Raw genomic sequence first — 24,152 nt, forward strand, 5'->3', positions numbered from 1 at the left:
TGCGTGAATGGTTGTGTGTCTCCTTGTGCCCTGCGATTGGCTGGCAACCAATTCAGGGTGTCCCCTGCCTACTGCCTGAAGTTAGCTGGGATAGGCTCCAGCACCTCCGCGACCCTCGTGAGGAATAAGCGGCATGGAAAATGAATGAATGAATGATTTTAACTTGATATTATTGCGTACTTACCTTGTTTCGATCCAAAAAGTCCATGTAGCATGTATCACCGAGTGTCAAGACACAGCTGTGAATGGCCACTGATGGATTTTTGGGAAATTTTAGAGGTGAAACATGGTAATAAAACAAGGGTCGTGATGCGGAAATCGCAGACATCAAGGAGTGGTCGAGATTTTCGTTTTCATATATTTACCCTTTTAAATGTTTTTTGTTGTTGTTTTTTTCAATTTTTCTTTGTTTGGATCGATTATCATCTAAAATTTTGGGGAAAATGCGACAGTATCGAAAAAAATACAATTAAGCGATAGTTATTAGGTAGATATGCGTGACTTTTTTACAGACGCCAATTTTTTCATTGTGACCTCATTTGTTTCAAGGTTTAAAATATGGAATTGAATAATTTTTGAAAAAGTTTTTTTTTATAAAACTAAATATTAGACATCAATTAATGGTTCTAAGCTAAAAATGACGAACATTTCAAATAATAAATACGATTACTTGCCTTCTTATGGCTAGGTTGAAACAAAAGCGGTTGCGCGACGTCTGTAAATGGGGGTTTTCAGGGTAAAACGGACAAATTAAAAATATTTTGGGGGCTTATTGCGCCATAAATCTGCTATGGCAGCATATATACATATTGTTCTATCAAACAACAGTTCTTTTGGCTTGAAATACAGCAGCTTATTTTAGAGAGTGGTGCAAGAGCAGAAACTGCTTTTTCAGTCTTGTCTGTGTTTTCCGCTGTATATATTATTTTAATGTTTTTTTTTTTTTTTAACTGTACCAAGAATAAGTTTAAGGTCGGATTTAAGTTTTGAAACTTAGATATATGAATATAATATCTGTGACAAATCACTTAAAGCACTTTAAATGACTTATTTTTTTGTAATACATGAACCCGCCCATTCTGTCGACGCTGTTGTCGTTGGCCATTACGTAATTAGTGACAACTGTTATTTCGGCCTCAGCCAATCATAATATTATGACGTCCTTGCTGTGTCACGTGTTTTTGTGCGCTCGTTTTACTGCACGGACGAACCCAGCCTCTTTACTCGCTCTTCCCAATATATAAACCCCGCACTTCCGGTAGAGTTGAGCACGTATGCCTAACATACATCGCGACACCGATGCCGTAAACGAAGATATGATAGTTTAGCTTCCGCTACCATCGTGTCGAACATTATTTTTCTTGTTTAGCTACTATCGCGAGACCGAGAAAGACAGTCCTGGCCCGTGTCGGGGACCCGCTTGCCATTTTCTCGTATTTGTCTGGGATGTATGGATGGATATTTGACGGAATCTCGTCGTTGTTCGAGCCCGCCACGGGGCAAAACAGCCAAGCTAATAACGGGGAGCTGACGAGCACGTTAGCGCGGCGGCGAGAGAGCCACGACAGACCCGCCAAGAGAAACTACCAAAGGTTAGAAACCGAGCAGTAAACAAATTCAAAAGACACATTCATTGTTTTCGCAATGTCGAAGCAGTAAAGTAAACGCACACAGAATGAGCAGTGCTCCGGACGTACTATAATAAACTACTGTGCATTAAATGTAAACAACGCCAGTAAACAGCAAAAGACATCAGTGTGTTAAATTACAAAAGAAAAGAAAAAAAAAAAAGGCTACACATACCGCAGTCCTTTTTTGTAGAAATTGTGTATAATGTTGAAATATTTATTTCCACAGGTGTAAATGATACGCAAATATGCGTAATATCGTGTGTTGACGTTTGATTTTGATCAACGAGTATATAAAAGAATTAAACGACAACCATTTTGGTGAATAATTATTTTGAAATACACTAGTTAATCTAAAATTGTCCAAATCCTCCGAATTTTCACTTGTCAACTGTCAATATTCTCAGATTTAAGTGCACCCACAATAAAATACACTGTTTACATGACAATAAATTTCTTTAAAGGCACCTTTAAATCACAAACGGACACTGTATAATTAAACAGCATAATTAAAAAGGGAAATTAATCAAAAACAAAGATAAATGTTTTTTTAAAGATTAGTTTGAGAGGTTTTAAGGACCACTAAACAGGTACGTTATTCTCCTGTGTTGTGCGTTTTTTGCAACATGATCCACCTAATGCAGGGGTGTCCAAACTTTTTGCAAAGGGGGCCAGATTTGGTGTGGTAAAAATGTGGGGGGCCAACCTTGCCTGATGTCCTTTACGTAGAACAATATATTTAAGCGGATTTTAGCAAGCCATTCTGTGTGTCACATTTGCTTTATTTGCGTTTTTTAATTAATAATTTCAACAATCTCGCAAGTAGCCTTCGTGGCGTTCTTTTTCGACTCTCGGGCTCTTGCGAAATGCTGCTGCTGTAAAATTAAACTAGCTTCAAGTTGCTTCAATTTCTTGCTACGTATCTTCCCTGTAATCTTGTCGTACACGTCAGCGTGTCTTGTTTGGTAATATTGCCTCACATTGAACTCTTTAAAAACAGCGACTGTCTCTTTGCAAATGAGGCAGACGCAATTGTTGCGTATTTTAGTGAAGAAATAGTCCAATTTCCACCTATCCATGAAGCGTCAGCCTTCGCAGTCCACTTTCTTTTTTTGTTGATTGTCGCCATTTTAGAAAATTGGGAGTAAAGGGTCACACGGGGTAATGTTAGAGTGCTGCTGCCTTTTACTGTGTAAATGAGGAGCAGCATTTAGTGTGTAAGTTACTTCATATGCTAGTAGCAGTACTGCTGACCAATTTATTAAGTCTGTGTGTGGGGCAGACGTTATTGATTTTATGACGGAGGCTTGGGGCCGGATGAAATTTGTCCACGGGCCGTATTTGGCCCCGGGGCCAGACTTTGGACATGTCTGATCTAATGGATATGTCACTTTTGTTTCTCCTCTGCCCAGTGTTGATGCAGAAGAAAGTGTTGGCCTGAGTGAGCACGTTGCGGCAAAACGACGAAGGCGAGGTTTGTGCGCCCCCTAAAAAAATAATAATTATTGATCATTTAAATTAATGTTCTTTTTGTTTCTTTATTCATTCTTGAATATCAGATGTGGTGGTAAATTTTGTCAAGAAGACTGTAGCCGGGGTTGCAAGTTTGCTCCGTTTGCGCAAACCACAAATATCAAGCCCCAATGTGCACGGACACTTAAGGGACACGCAGGTTTGCATTTTACTTGTTGAACTATACATTAGATCAGGGGTCGGGAACCTATGGCTTGCGAGCCAGATAGGGCTCTTTTGATGGCTGCATCTGGCTCGCAGACAAATCTTTAATTGTTAAAAAAAAAGGAAAAAATCGTTATACTCCTTTGCACATTGTGACGGTCACGGTCATACGCTGGTGTTGTGCAGTAATGAGCAGACGTGACTTTTGCGGCGTATGTTAACTTTTTTAATGCTCTGACAACACTCCCGTACTTCGCACTAGATATCATCAAATAGCAACCTAGATGTGCTATGTTAGATCCCCCAAGTCCAATAACATTGGCTGCGTAAGCCCAGCGTGATCATGGGACACGTAGTCCATATACCGTATTGGCCCAAATATAAGACTGTGTTTTTTGTATTGAAATAAGACTGAAAAAGTGGGGGTCGTCTTATATTCGCGGTCTAGACATTATACCCATTCACGATGCTAGATGGCGCCAGATATCATTGAAACGATTTTCTGTCATGACAGACCTCAGCTACTCTGAAGTTTAACCAGTTTGCATGATTTTAATGAAATGTTTTTCCTTATTCAGATTTGTATCAAGACTACAGTTAGTTAGACCTCACTTTGATGGTTAATGCAGTTATTGCAATTTTGTTGTTTTATCACAATAGATTGGTTTATTTACATTTCAAAAACCAGAAGCCATTCATTTACGAATCTGATTGCACTTTAGTTTACATATTTAAATGTTCAGATATTAAGATTTGAATGAGGCAAAATAACATGCTTTTTCTCTCAAATATATTGTTATAATCATTTGTTTCAGATGTACTGTAGTTATTTTCTGTATAAAAATTAATTTGGTGTTCAAAAAGTCTTTTTTTCAAACTTGAGTCTTGTAAAAGAGGGGGTCGTCTTATAATCAGGGCCGTCTTATATTCGGGCCAATACGGTACTACAGCTGGCGACTAGAAAGCTGGTTCGCAGTAATTTTTGTGGAAAAGTGACATACATGTTGTACTGTCCTCACCAAGATGCTGCTGCTCAGTCCTGGCTATACAACGAGCTAAACTCCCAAATGACGATGCTGGACGTCTGTATAATTTGCTGACTTTATTTGGCCGTCATTATGACATCATCACTTGAAGAGTGAAACTAAAAATAGAAATCAAACAAATTTTTAAAAAATCGTCCTCGACAACAATCATGTTCGCACCAACGTAAATAAATGATAATTAGCTTCCAATACAGCAACGACACAAACGGTTCGGATGCGTTCGCTACCATCCGCACATCGTTCAACATCAACAATTACACAACTGGCTTTAAATGTCCGATCACAGGTGGAAACACACAACAAAAAAGATGATACATACAGGCGTTGCCTCTGTAAATACTTTACAAGCATCAACAATGAACGTGGGCTCGCAGCTGTGTTTTTCTCCCTCACTAGCTCGCTCACTCGCACGGATGTTTCGTAGCTGCACTTCTTCTTTTCGTGCAAGCGCTCTTCTTCGTGTAAACAAGTGTGAGTGCGCCCCCACTTGAGCGTGAAAGCGCCATAAACTAAAAGGCATGCATTTCAATATGAGAGTCAATAAAAGAATCTAAGACACATTGCCAGAGGTAGAACACGTGTCGTTGTGTCTATCAATCTATTTATCAATCGCATAGGCAACGCAAATGAGGCAGAGACACTGTTCAAGTGGCGTTGCCGTATTATGCTGTCGAAAATAGCGGCTGATGTGCATGTGTGCGTGAGATCAGGAAATAAACTTTCCTCGTTTTCAGTTTCGTTTTCCATGTTGTCATCTAATTTTTGGCAAAAAGAGAGACAGACTAGGAATATCGTACTTTTCAGCGGGACATGAATGCGGCACAGTTTTTTTTTTCCTCTCGCTTTGGATGAGTCAACAGACATAAGCTATCACAGTTCAGTGTGATTGCAAGGTTTTGACTATGAAAGGGACAACAAGAGGGGAGGATTTATTATAAGTCCTTCACGGAGTTCGGTAAAGGAAAAAAAATCTACCGATTGATAAACTTGTTTCGGTGTGTACTGATGGTGCTCTGTGAATAAGTTTCTCAACGGCTGCATGAATCTACCAAGTATCAACCAGACTACAAAGCCATCAGCAAAACCATGCAGCACCAGAAGTCGCGTTAATGGTAAGAAATACTCATCATTGATTAGCAACAGCATAACTATGCTATTAAAAACAATTCAGAGATATTACTTATTCGGTACTTTTATAGTAATACTTAATAATAATTAGGGCTGTCAAACGATTAAAATTTTTAATCGAGTTAATTATAGCTTAAAAATTAATTAATCGTAATTAATCGCAATTAATCGCAATTCAAATCATCTATAAAATATGCCACATTTTTCTGTAAATTATATATATATTCTGTAAAATAAATTGTTGAAATGGAAAGATAAGACACAAGATGGATATATACATTCAACATACGGTACAAAAGGACTGTAGTGGGCATTTCACTCTACTGTCATTTAAATCTGTCTATGCTGTCCTCACTCCGAAGCGTCTACTTTTTCCAAAGCTAGACAGCTAGTGAACGACGCCTTAATAATTAGACTTCTTCGTTTTTCATCTGATTTATTAATAAAATGGCCTCAAACCATTGTCCTCTTTAGACCGTTGTAAAACTACAAACAAAAAAAGTACACAAGCATTGCATTAGCAACAACGTTAGCTTAGCACGCTATACAGGTTCCTTAAACATAAACCAAAAGCGTCTCATACAAAAAATATAACATTTCGCTTACTAACATAATATGTACATTCTTTACAACAACCATACTTACGGACAAATCTTGTCCAAGGATCATATAAGCACAACATTATCAGGCCGAGACGTCGTGCAGCCATAATGAACTGGCAAGAAAACAATACCATGTCGCAAAGCGACCACAAGAGTTTGCTGTTGGACAGCACAAAAACCCTTGCTGTAAAACCTACCAAAAGGCAGAATACTTTCTGAGCAGGACATGTGCGTTAATTGCGTCAAATATTTTAACGTGATTAATTTAAAAAATTAATTACCGCGCGTTAACGCGCTAATTTTGACAGCCCTAATAATAATTAATTATTTTTGATTAGAGGTGCACGATAATTATCGGTCCGATAATAGTAATTATGACATCATCCCAATAAATCCAATAACATTATATATTATCGGGCCTATCGATATTAATTTTGGCACGGTGTCGGTGGATTGGGATGTGTGCGTTTGAGTTGTTTCATGGACCAAGACCACAAAAGGCTCCTCTCCTCTTGCACCAAATGTTTAATCTGCTGACAAAGCAGATTACCTGTTGGGTTTATATTTGTTTTTGTTCAGCGCTCATTGTTCAGGGGAACACATCATCATTAATATTTACTAATTGATGGTGATTGCCTCAAATTTTATTTATTTGAAAAAATAAATATGGGCACTCTATTTGAAGTCAAAACTGTTCTTGTCTTTGTTTTTATAATTATAATAACGTTCATGTCATCATGAAAATTCTGGTTAGGTCAAAGGCAAGTCTATGCTGAATCCACCAGTAGTATTTTTGGCCCACACGTGTTCAAAAACCTATGTGAATATACATTTAAAAATTATATATATATAATTGGTTATCGTATCGGTATCAGCTTTGAGGAGCAGGAAGTTATCGGTATTGGTTTCAAAAAAATGGATATCGTGCACCCCTAATTTTAATTAATTAATAAAAATTAATATTAGTACTTAATATTACTTATTGTACTTTAAAAGTGTTGAAATTACGCAAAATGCACACATTACTTGTATTTTTAGTTTTAAACATATTGTGTGGCTCTCACGGAATTACATTTATAAATATGTAGGCACTCAGCCAAAAAGGTTCCTGACCCCTGCATTAAATCGTCATAAAAATCTGAAATTCAATGTTTCTGTTTACTTTGTCATATTTAACCATCTGAATAGAGTTGATGGAAACCTTAGCCTTTTTTCCCCTTAATCACATGATTTCCTTTGTTGATTCAGCCTGGAATCGATGAGCTGCACACCCCATGGCTGAATAGCCCTGAGTGGAGAATGGGTAAGACAATTGCTACTAGGGCTGTAACGATACAAAAATTAACGATACAATATTTATCTGATTCTTGACTCACGATTCGATACACAAAATGATTTTCGAACAATATTTTATTTTTAATTACATTAATACTAACATTTTGTGGAACAGTCACCTCAGAATTTACCCGTAATATGCAAAATAAATAAATATACAGTGGTAACGCGACATACGAATTTAATTTGTTCCAGAACCTGGTTTTTAACCCTTTATCTCCAAATGGAGCACATTTGATACACCTAAAATTTCATGATTTTGAGAGTAATTCAGAATTTTGACATTTCGTTCTGGAAAAAAAATGATGGATGCAAGTAAACGCATGCATCTTTGGGTTCCATGAGGAAAAAATCAGGATTTAGCTAGGGTTATAGATATTACAACGCTTATTACACATATTCATTTTGACATTTCTTTTTACAAATTTGAAAAAAAGGTTTCATTAGGACCTTATATTTCAAATTTTGGATCTCTGATAATTGCTTCATGTTGAAAGTCTTTAAGGGTTAAGTCTAAATGGTCGTATTTTAAGCAAGGTTTTCCCATAAATATACATTATAATTCGATTAATTCGTTCTACACACCAAAATCCTAAGCTAAATCCTTCATAATTACTGCAGGTAAAAATGGAAATTAAACATAGCAAAACAAATTAATAAATACAAATCAATAATAATAATAACATTAATGTAACGGATCTGGTTCTAATGTGGAGTTTGTGATCTGCATGCTGTTCCTGAATACCTTAACGTCTTAACAACTTGAAAACCTTTGGTTTGAACTGGAATTGTTGATGTGTGACAATTCTATCGTCTCACACCATCATACGGAAGAATCTTGACTCCCGAGTATCGCGTTTCCGGTTTCGCTACGCGTATCGTTACGAGCCTAATTGCTACAGTTAAAAATTAATTAATTAATAAATTGTGTACGTTCTCTCTATGGTCTGCTGTATTTGATTCATTCTCCGCAGACAAACCAGGGATTGCAATGGGCGATAAGGCTGCCCCCACGCTTTTCCAGAGGTCTTTGCCTCCATTAATGAAGAAATTCAGGCAAGTTGCTTGATTTGTGAAGTCTACTTTCGACTGAAGGAGGAATACAAAATAAATACTATGGCCCTCAACTGCAGTAAGAGTACGGCTTCTTCTGAGAGGAGAGACTGCCCTCAGCTGCTGCCTTCACGGGCTGCCGTGAACGTGGGGAAGCCCAAAGCTGACCACAATAGTTGCAACGGCTTTGGACACAACCGCTGCCACAGGCCCAGTCTCACTGTGGAAGAGGCGAGTCACAACAGCAAATTAGTTTTTTTACTCTTCTTACACTTTTATCGCATTTCTAAGTTTTTTTCCCCCCTCTTCTAGGCCATAAAACAAAATGACAAAGAGCACTACAGACGTCTGCTGGAGATGGTGACAGAAAAATACAGCAAAAGCCAACCGCTGCCTTTCAATCAGACTAAACCACAAACGTGAGTGGATTTAGACTGAACCCAAATTTTGCAAAATCGAAGAAAATATGTGCGACATTTGACTATAAAAAACTGGTCCACATTTAACTCATTCACTCCCAGCCATTTTCACCGGAGTAAGGCCCTTCGCTCCGGGCCGTTTTACTGGATTTTGACTGAGTTTACAAGGCCCACAGAAAATTCTATTCTATTGCTATATAAACATGGAACCCACCAAAAGAAAGATTAGACTCTCTTCTTTCAGCAGAAAAAAAGTTCATATCTTTTTCCAGTCTTTAGAAATCAGCATTAGAAAATAGCTTAGTTTGAGCAATTTTCCAATTTCTGATGAAAAAACTGAGAAATTGAGCTTTTTGTAAAAGCATACATTTCAAACATAAGTTTGACTTTAACACAGCTTTTGCTTTAGTGACATCCCCAACATCTGAATGTTTTTATTCTACAAAGTAACATAAACAACAGGACAAATAGAGCTTTTGATAGCAAATTTATTTACACAAAACTAAACTATTGAATTGTTGAACTATTTGCGCACTGGGAAGGCTCTAGGCTGCTCCCGGTTGAATGAGGTGGCTCCCAGTAATCTAATGAGTCCGGATCAAGATCGGTCTCATTTTTTTCATCATCTTCATCGTTGGTTTCAACCTCGGGCTCAGGAGTAACACAACGTGAGCTCCACAGAGCGTGTGTGGAACCTGACGCTGTTGTGGCCGTCACAGTCTGTCTCATCAAGATAGATTTTTTTGAATCCTTCTTTGACGATGGTTTCGTTTTCTTTTCAAAACACTCCTCCAGTGTCGTTTGCCTTTTTTTTTTTTTCGATCATTCTCCACATTTTTCGATCATTCTCACGCGTCTTCTTCCAGCTTTTGTTTCCCGACTATTTTTCTTCACTTCCTTTCTTGGTCCAAGATGAGTTCTTACAAAATGCGCTACTGCCCTCCAGTGGCCAGTTTTATTGCTTTAAAATGAGTTTTGAGCATTGTGCATTGCAGTTTAGGTGCAACAGAACCTAGAGATGCCTCTTGTCAAAAAAAAAAAAGTAAAAGACGTATGAATACGTTTTTGGGACACTGAAACAATTAAAAATAGAACGTATTTATATGTTTTTGGAAGCAAATGAGTTAACCTTGGCTGATATTGACAGTGCTAGACGTCCAATCTATTCTGAAAGGGAGTCGCAGTCAAAATGGAGTGAATGTCTAGCGACTTCAATGCCACTGTAAGATGAGCATTCACAGACGGTTACAATTCAAGTGAACTGGATGCTTATCGTTGTCAATGGCAGGCAATGAGTAAAAAATTATTAAATTTAAAGATGGTCAACTTTAATAGAGTATTATTTGGGTTCAGAACCAGAGTGTATTCCTGTTTAAATCCATCATTTCACTGATTTATAATACATAAAATTATATAATATTAAAAAAATGTTAATTATTAATCATAAAAAAAGTCACCTGGCGTCCTCATATGTGGATATCACATTTTAGGTCATGTAGGCCACACTTGTATACCAAATACTCATATTGCGACCCGAGATTTGATGTCCATATATTTGCACACTGAAAAGTAAGAAGAGAAAACACAAAACTGTCAAAAGAGAAGAAAGATGGAATGCACAAGACTGTCAAAAACTCCCAGGAGTGTAAAAATTGCTTTCGCCTCATTCGTGACGCATCACAAAGTCCCACCTGGCGTGCTGTGTTTTGTCGGTCCACATTGGACCGAGTGGAAATCCAGTTGAAACCACAGAAGACCAGACCGACTTAGGCATAGAAATGTCCGGTCGAGCTACGTCCAACCGCTGGCGCTCTAGGCACCACGCAAGATAATTACACTCAGATGTGTGAAGAGTCGACCGAGGACTCATGAGCTGAGGAAAAGGAACGCAGACAATACAGAGGCCTAATCATGGTCATGATCCTGGAACTGAGAAGCCGAAGCTGCCAGGGAAATGGCGGCATCCTCTAAATTGAGCCATGGAAGGCGAAGGTGGCCCAGGCACATACGCAGAGGTATGAGGGTGCCGGTCACTCAGAAAGACCTTAACTCCGCCAACTTGGCAAACCGCTGGTCCACTTCTGAGGCAATTGGATGGTTCGTTTTCAAATTTTGGAGTGGAGGGGCAGATGTAGCAGTAGACTCCCCTCAACGCTTGGAGCGCAGGTCGGGAGTGGGGCAGGCTCTCAGTGGGAGTTCAGCACAGGACCACAGCGAGGGCCCAACCCCAGTTGCACTTTTAAGGCCGTCTGGGCAAGCTGATAGGAGCAAGCGCAGAAAGTTCAGCATAAATGGCTAACACACAACAAGAGGTCCAAATGAAAGCGAAGTGAGTGGCAGCAATCCACAGTTAGCGTAGATGGCTAGCATGCAATAGAGGCCACAAAACAAAGGAAAGTGAGTGGCAGCCAGTCACAGTGAGTGCAATCGGCTAACACGCAATGAGAGCCCGACAAATCAAAGCCAAGTGAGAGGCAGCAAAGAAAAACGAGTGGCCGCATGTCACAGGTGGGAGGATGCACGCTCCCCAAAGCGCAGAAAAAGTGCAACAGTGAAGGTAAGCACACAGCGTAAAGCCAATAACGAAGCGGAGACAGACAAGCCGCGAGGAAGAGGAGACTGATGTGTGTTACACACCAGGTGAGTGTCCCACGTAAAACTGAGCCCCCAACTGTAGTTACTCACCCGCACAATTAGAAAAGTTGCAAGTCGGGAGAGAGGGGCGATCACGCTGCGTCGCCAAAGAGGGCAGGCAAAGTGTCAGCCAAAAGAGCAACAGCCCCGAACATGTACCATCGCAGCCTAGGAGAGTAAAACCCCGCAATCTGGGGGTCAATCTGGGATCACAGGTGACTTTTTGGTATTGCTACTTGTACTGTGCATGCGCGAAGGATCATTCAGTGCTTTCAGCTTCTGGCAGTCATCAGGGACGAAAGACGCTTGTGTCAAGCCGCATGGTTCGAAGTCAGAAAAAATTTGCGTCGTATAGTTTGAAAAACAGTAGTCGCAAGGATTTCATTCTATCAGACTGCTAATTATCTGCTTTTTGTTTTTCTAGTGTGCTGCTGTCCGACAGTGAACATTCAATGACCTGGAAGTCCTATGAGTCGGGATCTAAAGCAATGAAATACTCAGGTATAGATGAAACTCCTCCATGCGATTTACACATTCAAGTATTATGCAAGTGAATGTGCTGATAAATGTCATTTGTCTTTGAACAGCCAACAACCCTGGCATCTTCTCATTGAGGCATATGTCTTCAAATAAGGGCAGGTTGGTGTTATTCTTCAATATTTTACGGCCCCCATTTGACATCATATTTTTGTATTTGTGTTGCCCACACATGTTTTCTGATGGGCAATATAAAAATAAAAGTAGCAAATAAATCAAATAAATTAATTGAAGGATCCATTTTTTGGCGGGGGGTTAATTGTTTAAATATTAATAAAGAATCAGAAAAGTGCAAAATAAAAATAAGTAATACAAAATCTAAAGTAAAAATGAATTATAATAAACTTTAAACAAATTGTGACAAGCTGAAAATAAGAAGGAGGGAATTTTGTAGTATAAATCTAGTTTAACTCCTTGGCTGCCATTGACAGCAAGAGACGTCCAATCCATTTTAACTGGGAGGGGATTGGATGTTCATTGCTGTCAATAGGTGTTTTAAATATCAATTTTACCAACCACCACAGTGTTTCCCCTGGGATTTTTTGAAGCTGTGGTGGTGGTGGGCCGCGTTAGAGTCGGACAAACCCATCATGTGCCGCAGCGAATTTGTTTCATATCATGACAAATAAGATTTTTTTCACAACATTTCTTTTTTTCCTAAGAACCTTAACCTTTGCGAAGTTTGCATCCTGCCTGCGAACATTTGATTTTACTGGACTAAAAAATAAATAAACAAAAAGGGAAATCGGCAATAAATGGTCAATTTTTAGTGAGACGTCCTGCAAGATGGTCCCCCTGATTCTCAAGTCTGTCTTCACCTACACAGGAATAAGAAAAAAATGAGATCTAGGAAATGAAGACACTCAAGCATCTCTTGATTTACATTGTACAGTTGACTAAATGTCTTACTCTGTTCATTGCAGACAAATCTCTCTCACAGTTCACTGTTGAGATGGGCACTGTCAACGCAATGGCCGACAGTTGCCGTCAGCAGCACTCCCCATTTAACTTTCAGTAGGAGAACTGATGCGCTTTTCAAAATAAAGCGCGTTAAGGAACAATTTGTATTTGTCGTGCTATTTCAGATGACTTATGGCAAATAGTTCGTAAAAATGAGCTTATATTCATTTAGACGTCATGTTGAATAATACAAATTAATAATTAGAATCAATTTAATAATTAGAATGAATTTTACAACAACAACAAAATCTCATCTGCGAGGTGTGGCGGCTTTTATTTTGGTGTGGCGCAGCGCCAATATTATTAATATGTAGGGGAAAGCCTGTCCCACTGCACACACTCTGTGACCTGGGCTGTCAATGAATGAGTTAATCTAATGATAACTTTTGAATGGATGACCACTGCCCCTGACAAGGTTATTTGTCTTAATTTTTGGTGTTAATTCCTTTTTATTTTCTTCCAGATGGGCTGCCCTGCCTCTCAGCAAGTCTTACACAGAAGCACAAGATGACATGCAGCATGTAAGATGCACAAAGTTGTCTCTTTTTTTGTTTCGTTTTTAAATGAACATTTCTTGCTGGACTTTCCACCAATTGATGATAATAAGTTTACCAGTGTGCTGAAAAAGTCCTTTCTTGATAAGTGTATTCCACACATGATCATTGTTTGTTTAAGTAGACATTTTTTTAACTGTTGCTTAGAAACCAGTGGCAGATTTGGACATCTCCACAGAAGTTGCCACTCGCCTCAACCTAGTGGATCGAGTGACCCCTACCGTCGCTGCGGGAGGTTCGCACACGCTTGCGCCGCATGTACGACACACCGACGATGTACCCAGACTCACTAAGGTGCGTTTCCCTAAAGGGCCTTTTCAAAGTTGAAATCTATTAAACATTCACCAGCAATTAATAGGCCTAGGTGGTTTTATGCATGTACAAACAAGAACTAAAGGGCAACTGTTATCAGGCTGCCCGTCTCTTACCAATGAGGTGGCCCTTATTTTTTTTAAATATATAATGCCAAAATGTAAAATTTTATTTAGGTAGCTCTATAGTAAAATTAGAAGACCCAGCAAACTATGGAGAGAGAAAAAAAAAAGTGCTGCTTAACTCATTCATTCCCAGCCATTTTCACCGGAGCAAGGCCTTTCGCTTCCGGCCGTTTTACTAGATTTTGACTGATTTTGCAAGGCCCACAGAAAATTCTGTTCTATTGCTATATAAACATGGAACCTACCAAAAGAAATATTAGACTCTCTTCTTTCAGTAGAAAAAAAGTTAGTTCATATGTTTTTCCGTTCTTTAAAAATCAGCAGTAGAAAATAGCTTAGTTTGAGCAATTTTCCAATTTCTGGTGAAAAAAAACGGGAAAAATTAGCTTTTTGTAAACGCATACATTTCAAACATAACTTTGACTTTTAACACAGCTATTTTTTGCTTTAGTTACATCCCAAACATCTGAATAATGTTTTCCTCTTACAAAATAACAAACCACACAAATAGAGCGTCGACAGCGGACAGCGGGTCAAACTTTTCCCTGATCGCCGCCCGTTTCGTAAAGATGTTTTTTTTTTTTGTCTTTCTTTTGTGGTGACCACTGCCTCGGTTGCCTGGGGAACTTGTGTTCCTGGGGGGGAACTGGTTTGGCCGTGCGCGTTCCTGTGCAGGACACTGGAGGGTGCGGGGGACATGAGCGGCGAGCACGGCGGCGCGGGTTCTGCTCGCCGAGCAGCAAGTACACTGCACTGGTTGAATCGGGTTGGGGGTCTTATCAAATGCGCTACTGCCCTCCAATGGCCAGTTTTATTGCTTTAAAATGGGTTTTGAGCTTTGTGCATTGTATCTTAGATACATGGGAACCTCTCGATGCCTATTGTCAAAAAAAAAAAAAAAAAAAACGCAAAAGACGTATAAATAGGTTTTTGGGACACTGAAGCAATTAAAAATAGAACGTATTTATACGTTTTTGGGAGCAAATGAGTTAAAATACGGTTTTTCGTACGTCACCTATGCGTCGCACCGACCATCTATTCATATTCGGCTATCTCAAGTAGCATACCGTAAACCTATGACTTTGACGTGTCTGTGCCCTTGCAGGAAATGGCAGTGGAGGTGTGCGCTGCTCTAGCTCAGAGCGACCCCAACTTGGTTTTGAGTGCCGCATTCAAGTTACGCATCACTCAACGAGATTTGGCAACTCTTCAGGAAGGTGGCTGGCTCAATGATGAGGTACTTATAGTATGTGTACGCTGCCTATCTTAAATGTGCAATGAAATGGTGACCATGTCAAAAAATGGAAATGGCTGCTCTAATGTAATTTTACATGTAAAAAATGAATTTGGCCCTCAAATATGGAACGAGACAAAAATGCTCGATAGTTTATTTTTACAGTGTGTGACATTCATATGGTATGTGTAGTTAGCCTGCATCGTAGCAGTGTTTGGTTGTGTCACTCATGTCACGTGCCCCTCACCCCACTGCACACACACACTCACTCACCGGTGTTCTCTCCATCCTTGCTTGTTATGAAAGATGGTAATATTTGCCTTCTTATCTTGGTAGGAGAATATGCAGTGGTGCTTTACTATTTAAAAGTCTGCAAAATGATCATGACACACTAAATGTAACTCGTAGTGTTAGCATAGCATTTGCTCTGTGCAAAATGATCATGACACTAAATGTAACTCGTAGTGTTAGCATAGCATTCGCTTTAGCATTTAGCGTGACGAGCGGTGTCCAGTTGGCTATATAGTTATTTAAAAATAATGGACTGTTTTCCAGTTGAATGTATATTATCATCTTGAAGTTGGCGTTGTCCTTTAGACGCTACAATATGTGTTCGTCGTTCAATGTTATTTAATCAATGTTATTTTGGACTAAAACTTTCGAATTTTACAGACGAAAACATTTTGAGTAATCGTCTAAAACTAGACAACATTCTTCTGCTTTTTCGTTGATGAAAACTAAACGAAGACTAACACATTTTGAACTCACTAAAATATGACATGAGTATTTTTCCACGTCCAAAAGACTAGGGCGAAAATTTAAAAAGGCTGCCCAAAAAATCACTGCCTCAAAGTCAAAAGGAATTAGACGTCTATCGCCTTCAATGAGTTAAAGACAGTTAAGCAAAATTATACCTTGGCTTCTGCATGGAAAAAAATTTCGACTGGTCAAAGTTCATTTGTAATTTTTAGGTGATCAACTTCTACCTTTCCCTGGTGATGGAGAAGTGCTCGGACCCAGTGGCGGGAATGCGGGTGTACTCGTTCAGCACCTTCTTTTACCCCAAGCTCTGTGGGCCGGCTGGCGGGCACGCGGCGGTTAAGCGCTGGACGAAAGCCGTGGATATTTTCCTCTACGACTTTGTACTCGTCCCGCTGCATCTGGGCGTCCACTGGGCCTTAGCTGTAAGTCAACAACATCACACTGGAATTGTGTGAGTAGGTTGTATTAAGGAAAAACATTAAAAACACAATTTAACATTCCTCTCAGGTGATGGACTTGAACGCAAAAACGCTGAAGTTGTATGACTCCATGGGCCAAAGACACGATGACATTTGCCATCTTCTGCTGTGAGTCCTCATTGTCGTCTCCGTGTTTTCATTTTATTGTTGAATTTTTGGACTGTTGAAAATAATGTTCGTGTGATATTCTACACGTAAAAAATACTTGTTGACGTCATTAGCCACTTCCAGTTAATGTGGACTGGACAACTTTTGCCGTCAATGGCAGCCAAAGACTTAAGCTATGTGAGGTCACAAGAGATTTATAAAACAAAACAAAAAATTAAATACAATTCCCAGGTCAAAAAAACACTCAGGCCACACTTATTTGAATTGATGTCTTAGCTTTTAATGCACCACATACATTTTACCTCGCAGGTGCGCTTTGGCGAGGGGCGGAGGTATGTGCGGCTGGAAAGAACTTCCATGCGGCGGCCCCTCTGCCCTCAGCCGGGCTATCCTCTTTTAATGCATACACTGCACTACCTTCCCCACACAATCCCATCATGGTGCTGGGTAGGGGTGTGACAAAATATCGAAATGGTGATATATCGTGATACTTTGTATCCCAAAAGGTTATCGATAGAGGTGTGCAAAATTTCCGATTCTTAGATTATTCGCGATTCGGCCGTGGAAGATTCGAGAACGATTCACAAACATTCAAATTCCGATTATTGAAATATGCGAAGTAAAGCGGAAGTACACAACACTCAGCGCGCCGCGCGGTCTTCGGGACGGAACGGAGCGAGATTAGCTAAACATCATGCCTCCCATTACCCGGCCCCTCGGGTAATGCCAATGCTCAACTCACGGCTCTAGCTCAACTCATGCAACGAGATAAAAAAACACAACAACATACCTGACTGCTGCTGAAAAGCTGCTACAAGTACATCCATATAGTGTTACGGTGGATATCATTTATATAGGACTAGATGCAACATAGATTTGGTAGTGTTAGCAGCACATCTACAAAAAGCTAGATGCGGGCGTTATAAACAGCCGCCATCTTAAAGCAGTACACTTCCCTGCAAGGCTGTTGTAGCGAACCTTCCAAGCAAACCTAATTAACTTTTTATCTAAAATACTCCTAAATCGGTAAAATATTGACTTGAATCTATCTTTAAAATAGTTTTAAAACTTTCACATGTCGAAAGTAGGCAAAAGGGAAATTATGGAATAACGGGAGCAATTTTAACAAATTTAACGGTTGATTCACAACATTAAATTAATTGAATGTAGTTTAAAGCTGCTGATACAGAATGGGGACTGGAGTTTTTTATTTAATGTTGTTTTTATTTGTTTACTGCTATATGTTAACTTGATACTGAAATAGTACTGTGGTTTAGCCTGAGAGTATTTTTGAACAATTTTGGAACTAATGTACAAAACATTAAAAAATAAAAAAAAAAGAGAAATAAAAAAGGAGGGGGGTGCATCAATAATCGTTTTATAATCGAATCGGAGCCTCTGAATCGTAATCGTAATCGAATCGTTAGGTGCCCAGAGATTCCCAGCTCTAGTTATCGATATGCTCCTGTCAAGAATTGAGATATCGTTTTGAAAAGGTGTCAATGTCTAAAAAAAAAAAAAAAAAAAAATGAATCAACAAGTTGCTAACAAAATCTTCCACCAAAATAGTGTCTCAGTTAACTTTAAGGCTGCATTGAAGGTGCTCGACGCCCAACCCGTTTACAGAGCATTCACCGTCATTGTGTCCGAGTTTCAGGGCATTTACAGGTCACTTGCTATTCATTTTAGGGCATTTACAGGTCATTTTCTGTTGAGTTTGAGTTTGGGTGATTCCCAGGTCATTTCTTGTTCTGTAACTAGGGGTGCACGATATCAGTTTTTTGAAACCGATACCAATAACCAATAATAAATATTAGGGCTGTCAAAATTATCGCGTTAACGGGCGGTAATTAATTTTTAAAATTAATCACGTGAAAATATTTAACGCAATTAACGCATGCGCGGAGCGACCCACTCACACATTGCCGCGAATAGACTAGAAGGTGCTGTGTAATAGAGCTGGGAATCTTAGGCAAGGCAAGGCAAATTTATTTATATAGCACAATTCAACACCTAATGATTCGATTACGATTCAGAGGCTCCGATTCGATTATTGATGCACCCCCCTCCTTTTTTTTTTTTTTTTTAAATAAAGGTTTTGTACATTAGTTACAAAATTGTTCAAAAATCCTCTCAGGCTGAACCAAACTACTATTTCAGTATCAAGTTAGCATATACCAGTAAACAAATATACAAAAATAACAGTAAATAAAATACTCCAGTCCCCATTCTGTATCAGCAGCTTTAAACTACATTCAATTAATTTATTGTTGTGAATCAACTTTTACAGTTGTTAGCTCCCGTCATTGCTCGTCATAATTTCTCTTCTGTCTACTTTTGTCAAAGTTTTAAAACTATTTCATCATTTAAAGATAGATTCAAGACAAGATTCTGCCGATTTAGGAGTATTTTAGATGAAAAGTTAATTAGGTTCGCTACAACAGCCTTCTAGAAAAGTCACTGCTTTAGTAATGCTTTAAGATAGCGGCTGTTTACTAACGCCGGAAAGTCTGTCATTTCGCATCTCGGTTCAATAATATATGTTCTAACACCGCCTTCGTCTGTCATTTTGCATCTAGTTCTACATATATATGATATCTACTGTTGCCGCATGTTTGTAGCAGCTAGCAACTGGGCGTTGTTTGTAGCGGCTGTTGGCCACAGTCAGGTATGATTGTTTTTTTTATCTAGCGGCATGAGTTGAACATGATATTTACTCTCGGTCCGTACGTGGTATAATTCAATAATCGGAATTTGGATGTTTGTGAATCGTTCTCGAATCTTCCACGGCCGAATCGCGAATAATCTAAGAATCGGAAATTTCGCACACCTCTACTGTTTAATGTTTATTGAGAGCTCAGAGGTAGAGACAAGTGAAGTGGGCAAAGGCATTCATTGGAGCCTCGCTATCAATTGGTATAACCTTTGTCGTCTTTTCCACAACAATTAAGAGTATTGTGGAGAAGCATGACAGGAGATGATGATTTTTTTAACACCCTGTATTGAACACAACGCAGGGAAGATATACCGTTGACAGCCACCACTCACAGTCATGGTTGAACAACTTCCCATCATGCTTTTGGGCAGTTAGGAATGGTTAAGTCGCTACAGTATCATTTAGTGAAATCACAACAAAAGTAATATTCCTAACTCTCATAAAAAAAATAATGTTCACTAAAGAAAAGCGCTCAATGCAAAGAGAACTGCCATTACTAATCAAAATAGCTGTGCAAAATAATACTCAGTCACTCTATCCAAACATTTCGTTTCGCTCAACAAATACACTAGATGGCAATATTTAGTCACAATATACAAACTATCAAAATTACTATAACTTGTACTCACATTTATCTTTTAAGAATGACAAGTCTTTCTATCCGTGGATCTTTCACAGAAAGAATGTTTATAATGTTAATGCTATCTTGTGGATTTATTGTTATAATAAACAAATAAAGTACTTATGTCCAGTATGTTGAATGTATACATCGTCTTGTCTTATCTTTCGATTCCAACAATAATTTACAGAAAAATATGGCATATTTTGGAGATGGTTTGAATTGTGATTAATTACAATTATTTAATTTTTAAGCTGTGATTAACTCGATTAAAATTTTTAATCATTTGACAGCCCTAATAAATATATAATTTTTTAAATGTATAACCTGAGTTTTTGAACACCTGGAGGTTTCAAAAAAAAAAACTAGTGGGTTCAACATTTATTTGACACAGATTCAACACAGATTTTTCATTATGACATGAACAAAACAGTGCGTTTCACTTCTGCACTGCCCGACAGCCAGCTACGAATGAATAATATGCACTTCCATAAACCACAAGGCTTGGTCTTTTCTTGCTTTTATGGGAAGACACTCGTCTTAATATTGTGAAAGTACAACAGAATAATACACATATTCAATACTCAATATACAACAAACTGCACAATACACTTATATACACAACTATTATATGTATAGCATAGCACAGTAGCTTGAGCTACTAAAGCTGGCTGGCTTCTATAACACAACAACTTAAGTTCTGTACATATGACCCTTAAACATATGCTGCACATCCATATGTTATAGTAAACATAAAATACATATTTCCGAGGCGGAAACGTAACAGAAAGCATTCACAATTGTCAATGCTACCGCTAGACACTGCAATGTGTACAGTGGGGAGAACAAGTATTTGATACACTGTCGATTTTGCTGGTTTTCCCACTTGCAAGCCATGTAGAGGTCTTTAATTTGTATCATAAGTTCTCTTCAACTGTGAGGGACAGAATCTAATACAAAAATCCAGAAAATCACATTGTATAATTTTTAATATTTAACTGCATGAAATAAGTATTTGATACATTACCAACTAGTAAATATTTCGGCTCTTGGTTCTTTTTTAAGAACACCTCCTGTTCTCCACTCATGACCGGAAGTAACTGCACCTGTTTGAACTTGTTACCTGTATAAAAGACACCTGTTCACATGCTCAAACAAACAAACAAACTCCAACCTCTCCACAATGACCAAGACCAAAGAGCTGTGTAAGGACATCAGGGATAAAATAATAGACCTGCACAAGGCTGGGATGGGCTACAGGAAAATAAGCAAGCAGCTTGGTGAGAAGGTAACAACTGTTGGAGCGATTATTAGAAAATGGAAGAAGTTCAGGTTGACGGTCAATCTGCCTCGTTCTGGGACTCCATGCAAGATCTCACCTTGTGGGGCATCACTGATCATGAGGAAGGTGAGGGATCAGCCCAGAACTACATGGCAGGACCTGGTCAATGACCTGAAGAGAGCTGGAACCACAGTCTCGAAGAAAACCATCGGAAACACACTACGCCGTCATGGATTAAAATCCTACAGCGCACGCAAGGTCCCGCTGCTGAAGCCAGTGCATGTTCAGACACGTCTGAAGTTTGCCACTGACCATCTGGATGATCCAGAGGAGCAATGGGAGAAGGTCATGTGGTCGGATGAGACCAAAATTGAACTTTTTGATCTAAACTCTGCTCGTTGTGTTTGGAGGAAAAAGAAGGATGAGTACAACCCCAAGAACACCATCCCAACCGTGAAACATGGAGGAGGAAACATCATTTTTTTGGGGCTGCTTCTCTGCCAAGGGTACAGGACGACTGCACCGTATTGAGGGGAGGATGGATGGGGCTATGTATCGCAAGATCTTGGCTGACAACCTCCTTCCTTCAGTGAGAGCCCTGAAGATGGGTCGTGGCTGGGTCTTCCAGCATGACAACGACCCAAAGCACGCAGCCAAGGCAACTAAAGAGTGGCTCAGTAAGAAGCATCTTAAGGTCCTGGAGTGGCCTAGCCAGTCACCAGATCTGAACCCGATAGAAAATCTACGGAGGGAGCTGAAAGTCCGTGTTGCCCGGCAGCAGCCCCGAAACCTGAAGGCTCTGGAGAACATCTGCATGGAGGAGTGGGCCAAAATCCCTGCTACAGTGTGTGCAAACCTTGTCAAGGACTACAGGAAACGTTTGGTATCTGTAATAGCAAACAAAGGTTTCTGTACCAAATATTAAGTTTGATTTTTGTGATGTGTCAAATACTTATTTCATGCAATTAAATGCAAATTTATTATTTACAACGTGATTTTCTGGATTTTTGTATTAGAGTCCGTCCCTCACAGTTGAAGAGAACTTAAGATACAAATTACAGACCTCTACATGCTTTGCAAGTGGGGAAAACCAGCAAAATCGGCAGTGTATCAAATACTTGTTCTCCCCACTGTATCTTCGCTAGATAGGTAAAACCCAAATGAATTCCCATTGAAATTTCTTCTCATTTAGTCTTTTTAAACAGGCCAAAATGTATGTTTTTATCTTTATGCCTGCAGCATTATCAGACCACTAAACCAAGACTGGCCCAATGTGCATATCTTAGAATTTTTCATTCAAATTTGGAGCAACATATCATATATTGTTCAACATTAAACCTGCTTGGTTGCATTACCCTTGACCGTGCAGTTTGTGTAATGTTTACATCTCAAATGATATCAAATTTAATGAAAAGCTCTGCACAAAATGATCGCCAAAGGTGTACACAGTAATTTTGTTTAAAAAAAAATGCAACAAACAGTGTGAATTTACAACAAATAATGTTGCCTTTTGATTTGCTTTTCACACTGGAAAATGAAATTAAACTCGATTCATTTCACACTGTTTCTATTTTTGTTTTCATGTCGACATTCTCATTCTATTATATCCTTACCTTACATACTATTTTCATGGTGTAAAATGTGACGCAAATGTTGTTTTTTTTTTTTGTAAATGCAGTGCACGTTACCTGTAGGTCTGTTGTACTTCCTCATACCAAGTGAGAGTCAACCTTCCACTGAGCAAACCAGTTTCTTCTCCCATCAGCCAGAGGACTAGCAGTTGAAAGAATTGTAATAAAGCATGTAAATTGGGGACTAACCAGTCCAAAACCTGGTCTAAAACTCCACTTTGCCTAGATTTCAGTCTCCAAAAATAGGGCCCTGCGTGTCTTATCCTTCACCGAACCCCTTAAACTGACTCACCGAACCCCTGGAGTTTGATCGAACCCCGGTTAAGAACCACTGATTAAAAGTATGGGCTCATACATCGAAAATATGACTTTAAAAAAAAAAAAATCCACTTCTGCTTCTTCTTGTGCTACTTATTCTGCTGCTGCTTCTTTGGCTGTGTTGTAACTGACAGCCATCTCGGTACAGCCGACCGGTGGTTGGAAACTAAATCTCTAAGAGTACATTATTGGGCAACATTGGTGCATTATTTCTTGGTACTAGCCAAAACCAATACCTGCATTTTAATGCTATATTGGGGCATCTTCCGATAATGGTATCGGTATGGGTGCAACACTACTTTTTATACTTTCTTTCGTAGCACTTTTTAGTCTGGGACAGCAAGAGAAACCACGTGTTTTTATATTCCAAGAATTTTCAATTTTAGCATCATACCCATGACAAACGTGCCGAATCAATGGAGAAAACTGGTAACCTCAAGTTCACAATCAATTCTCATTGTTCTTCTTTCGCATATGCTCCGTTTTTGCAGCGTCTACCTGAAGGACGAGCACAGAGCAAAAAAAGGCAGAGAGCTGGACTGTGGCAAGTGGGTTGTCAGCTGCATGCGGCCTTCTGTAAGTGAGCCTGATGACACCACCGTTGCAAGCAGTGTTTTTTTTGGCAGCCTTTTTAATTTTTGCCATTTCAAAATGTTTTCGTCTAGTTTTAGTCCACGAAATCTCATTCAAATTTCGTTGAGTTTTAGTCGACAGTTACTTAAAATGTTTTTGTCTGTAAAATTCAAAATTTTAGTCCAAAAATAAACGTTTCCAACAGTTTCGAATGAAAATACATATGAGCACATAAGGACAACGCCAACTTTGTGATGATTATACACACTCAGAAGGAAAAGCAGTACGTTATTTTCAATTAAACATACTTAGGAGCCACGAACTATGTAAGAAAAAAAAAAAGTGAGCGTTTAACATCCTCTCAACTTAATGACCAGAAAAGCCAAGTGGCTCTGCTTTAGACTGGCCAGTGTTTTAAGA

The 24,152-nt window shown here is 39.1% G+C and overlaps 1 protein-coding gene across 1 annotated transcript in view; it reads left to right on the plus strand.

Annotated features, from left to right (window-relative positions):
• The first annotated feature begins 1,257 nt into the window (after positions 1-1,257).
• Positions 1,258-24,152, plus strand: part of senp2 (SUMO specific peptidase 2) — a 28,570-nt gene continuing 5,675 nt past the window's right edge. The window contains exons 1-15 of the mRNA XM_057859809.1: positions 1,258-1,592; positions 3,041-3,102; positions 3,188-3,300; positions 7,330-7,384; positions 8,391-8,472; positions 8,550-8,700; positions 8,782-8,888; positions 11,947-12,023; positions 12,110-12,161; positions 13,483-13,540; positions 13,721-13,867; positions 15,116-15,247; positions 16,216-16,428; positions 16,514-16,593; positions 23,651-23,735. Coding sequence (XP_057715792.1) covers positions 1,447-1,592; positions 3,041-3,102; positions 3,188-3,300; positions 7,330-7,384; positions 8,391-8,472; positions 8,550-8,700; positions 8,782-8,888; positions 11,947-12,023; positions 12,110-12,161; positions 13,483-13,540; positions 13,721-13,867; positions 15,116-15,247; positions 16,216-16,428; positions 16,514-16,593; positions 23,651-23,735 — 1,560 coding nt within the window. The 5' untranslated portion in view covers positions 1,258-1,446. The remainder of the gene's footprint in view (positions 1,593-3,040; positions 3,103-3,187; positions 3,301-7,329; positions 7,385-8,390; positions 8,473-8,549; positions 8,701-8,781; positions 8,889-11,946; positions 12,024-12,109; positions 12,162-13,482; positions 13,541-13,720; positions 13,868-15,115; positions 15,248-16,215; positions 16,429-16,513; positions 16,594-23,650; positions 23,736-24,152) is intronic.

Source organism: Corythoichthys intestinalis, chromosome 15 (assembly GCF_030265065.1).
Source record: "Corythoichthys intestinalis isolate RoL2023-P3 chromosome 15, ASM3026506v1, whole genome shotgun sequence".
Classification (NCBI taxonomy): Eukaryota; Metazoa; Chordata; class Actinopteri; order Syngnathiformes; family Syngnathidae; genus Corythoichthys; species Corythoichthys intestinalis.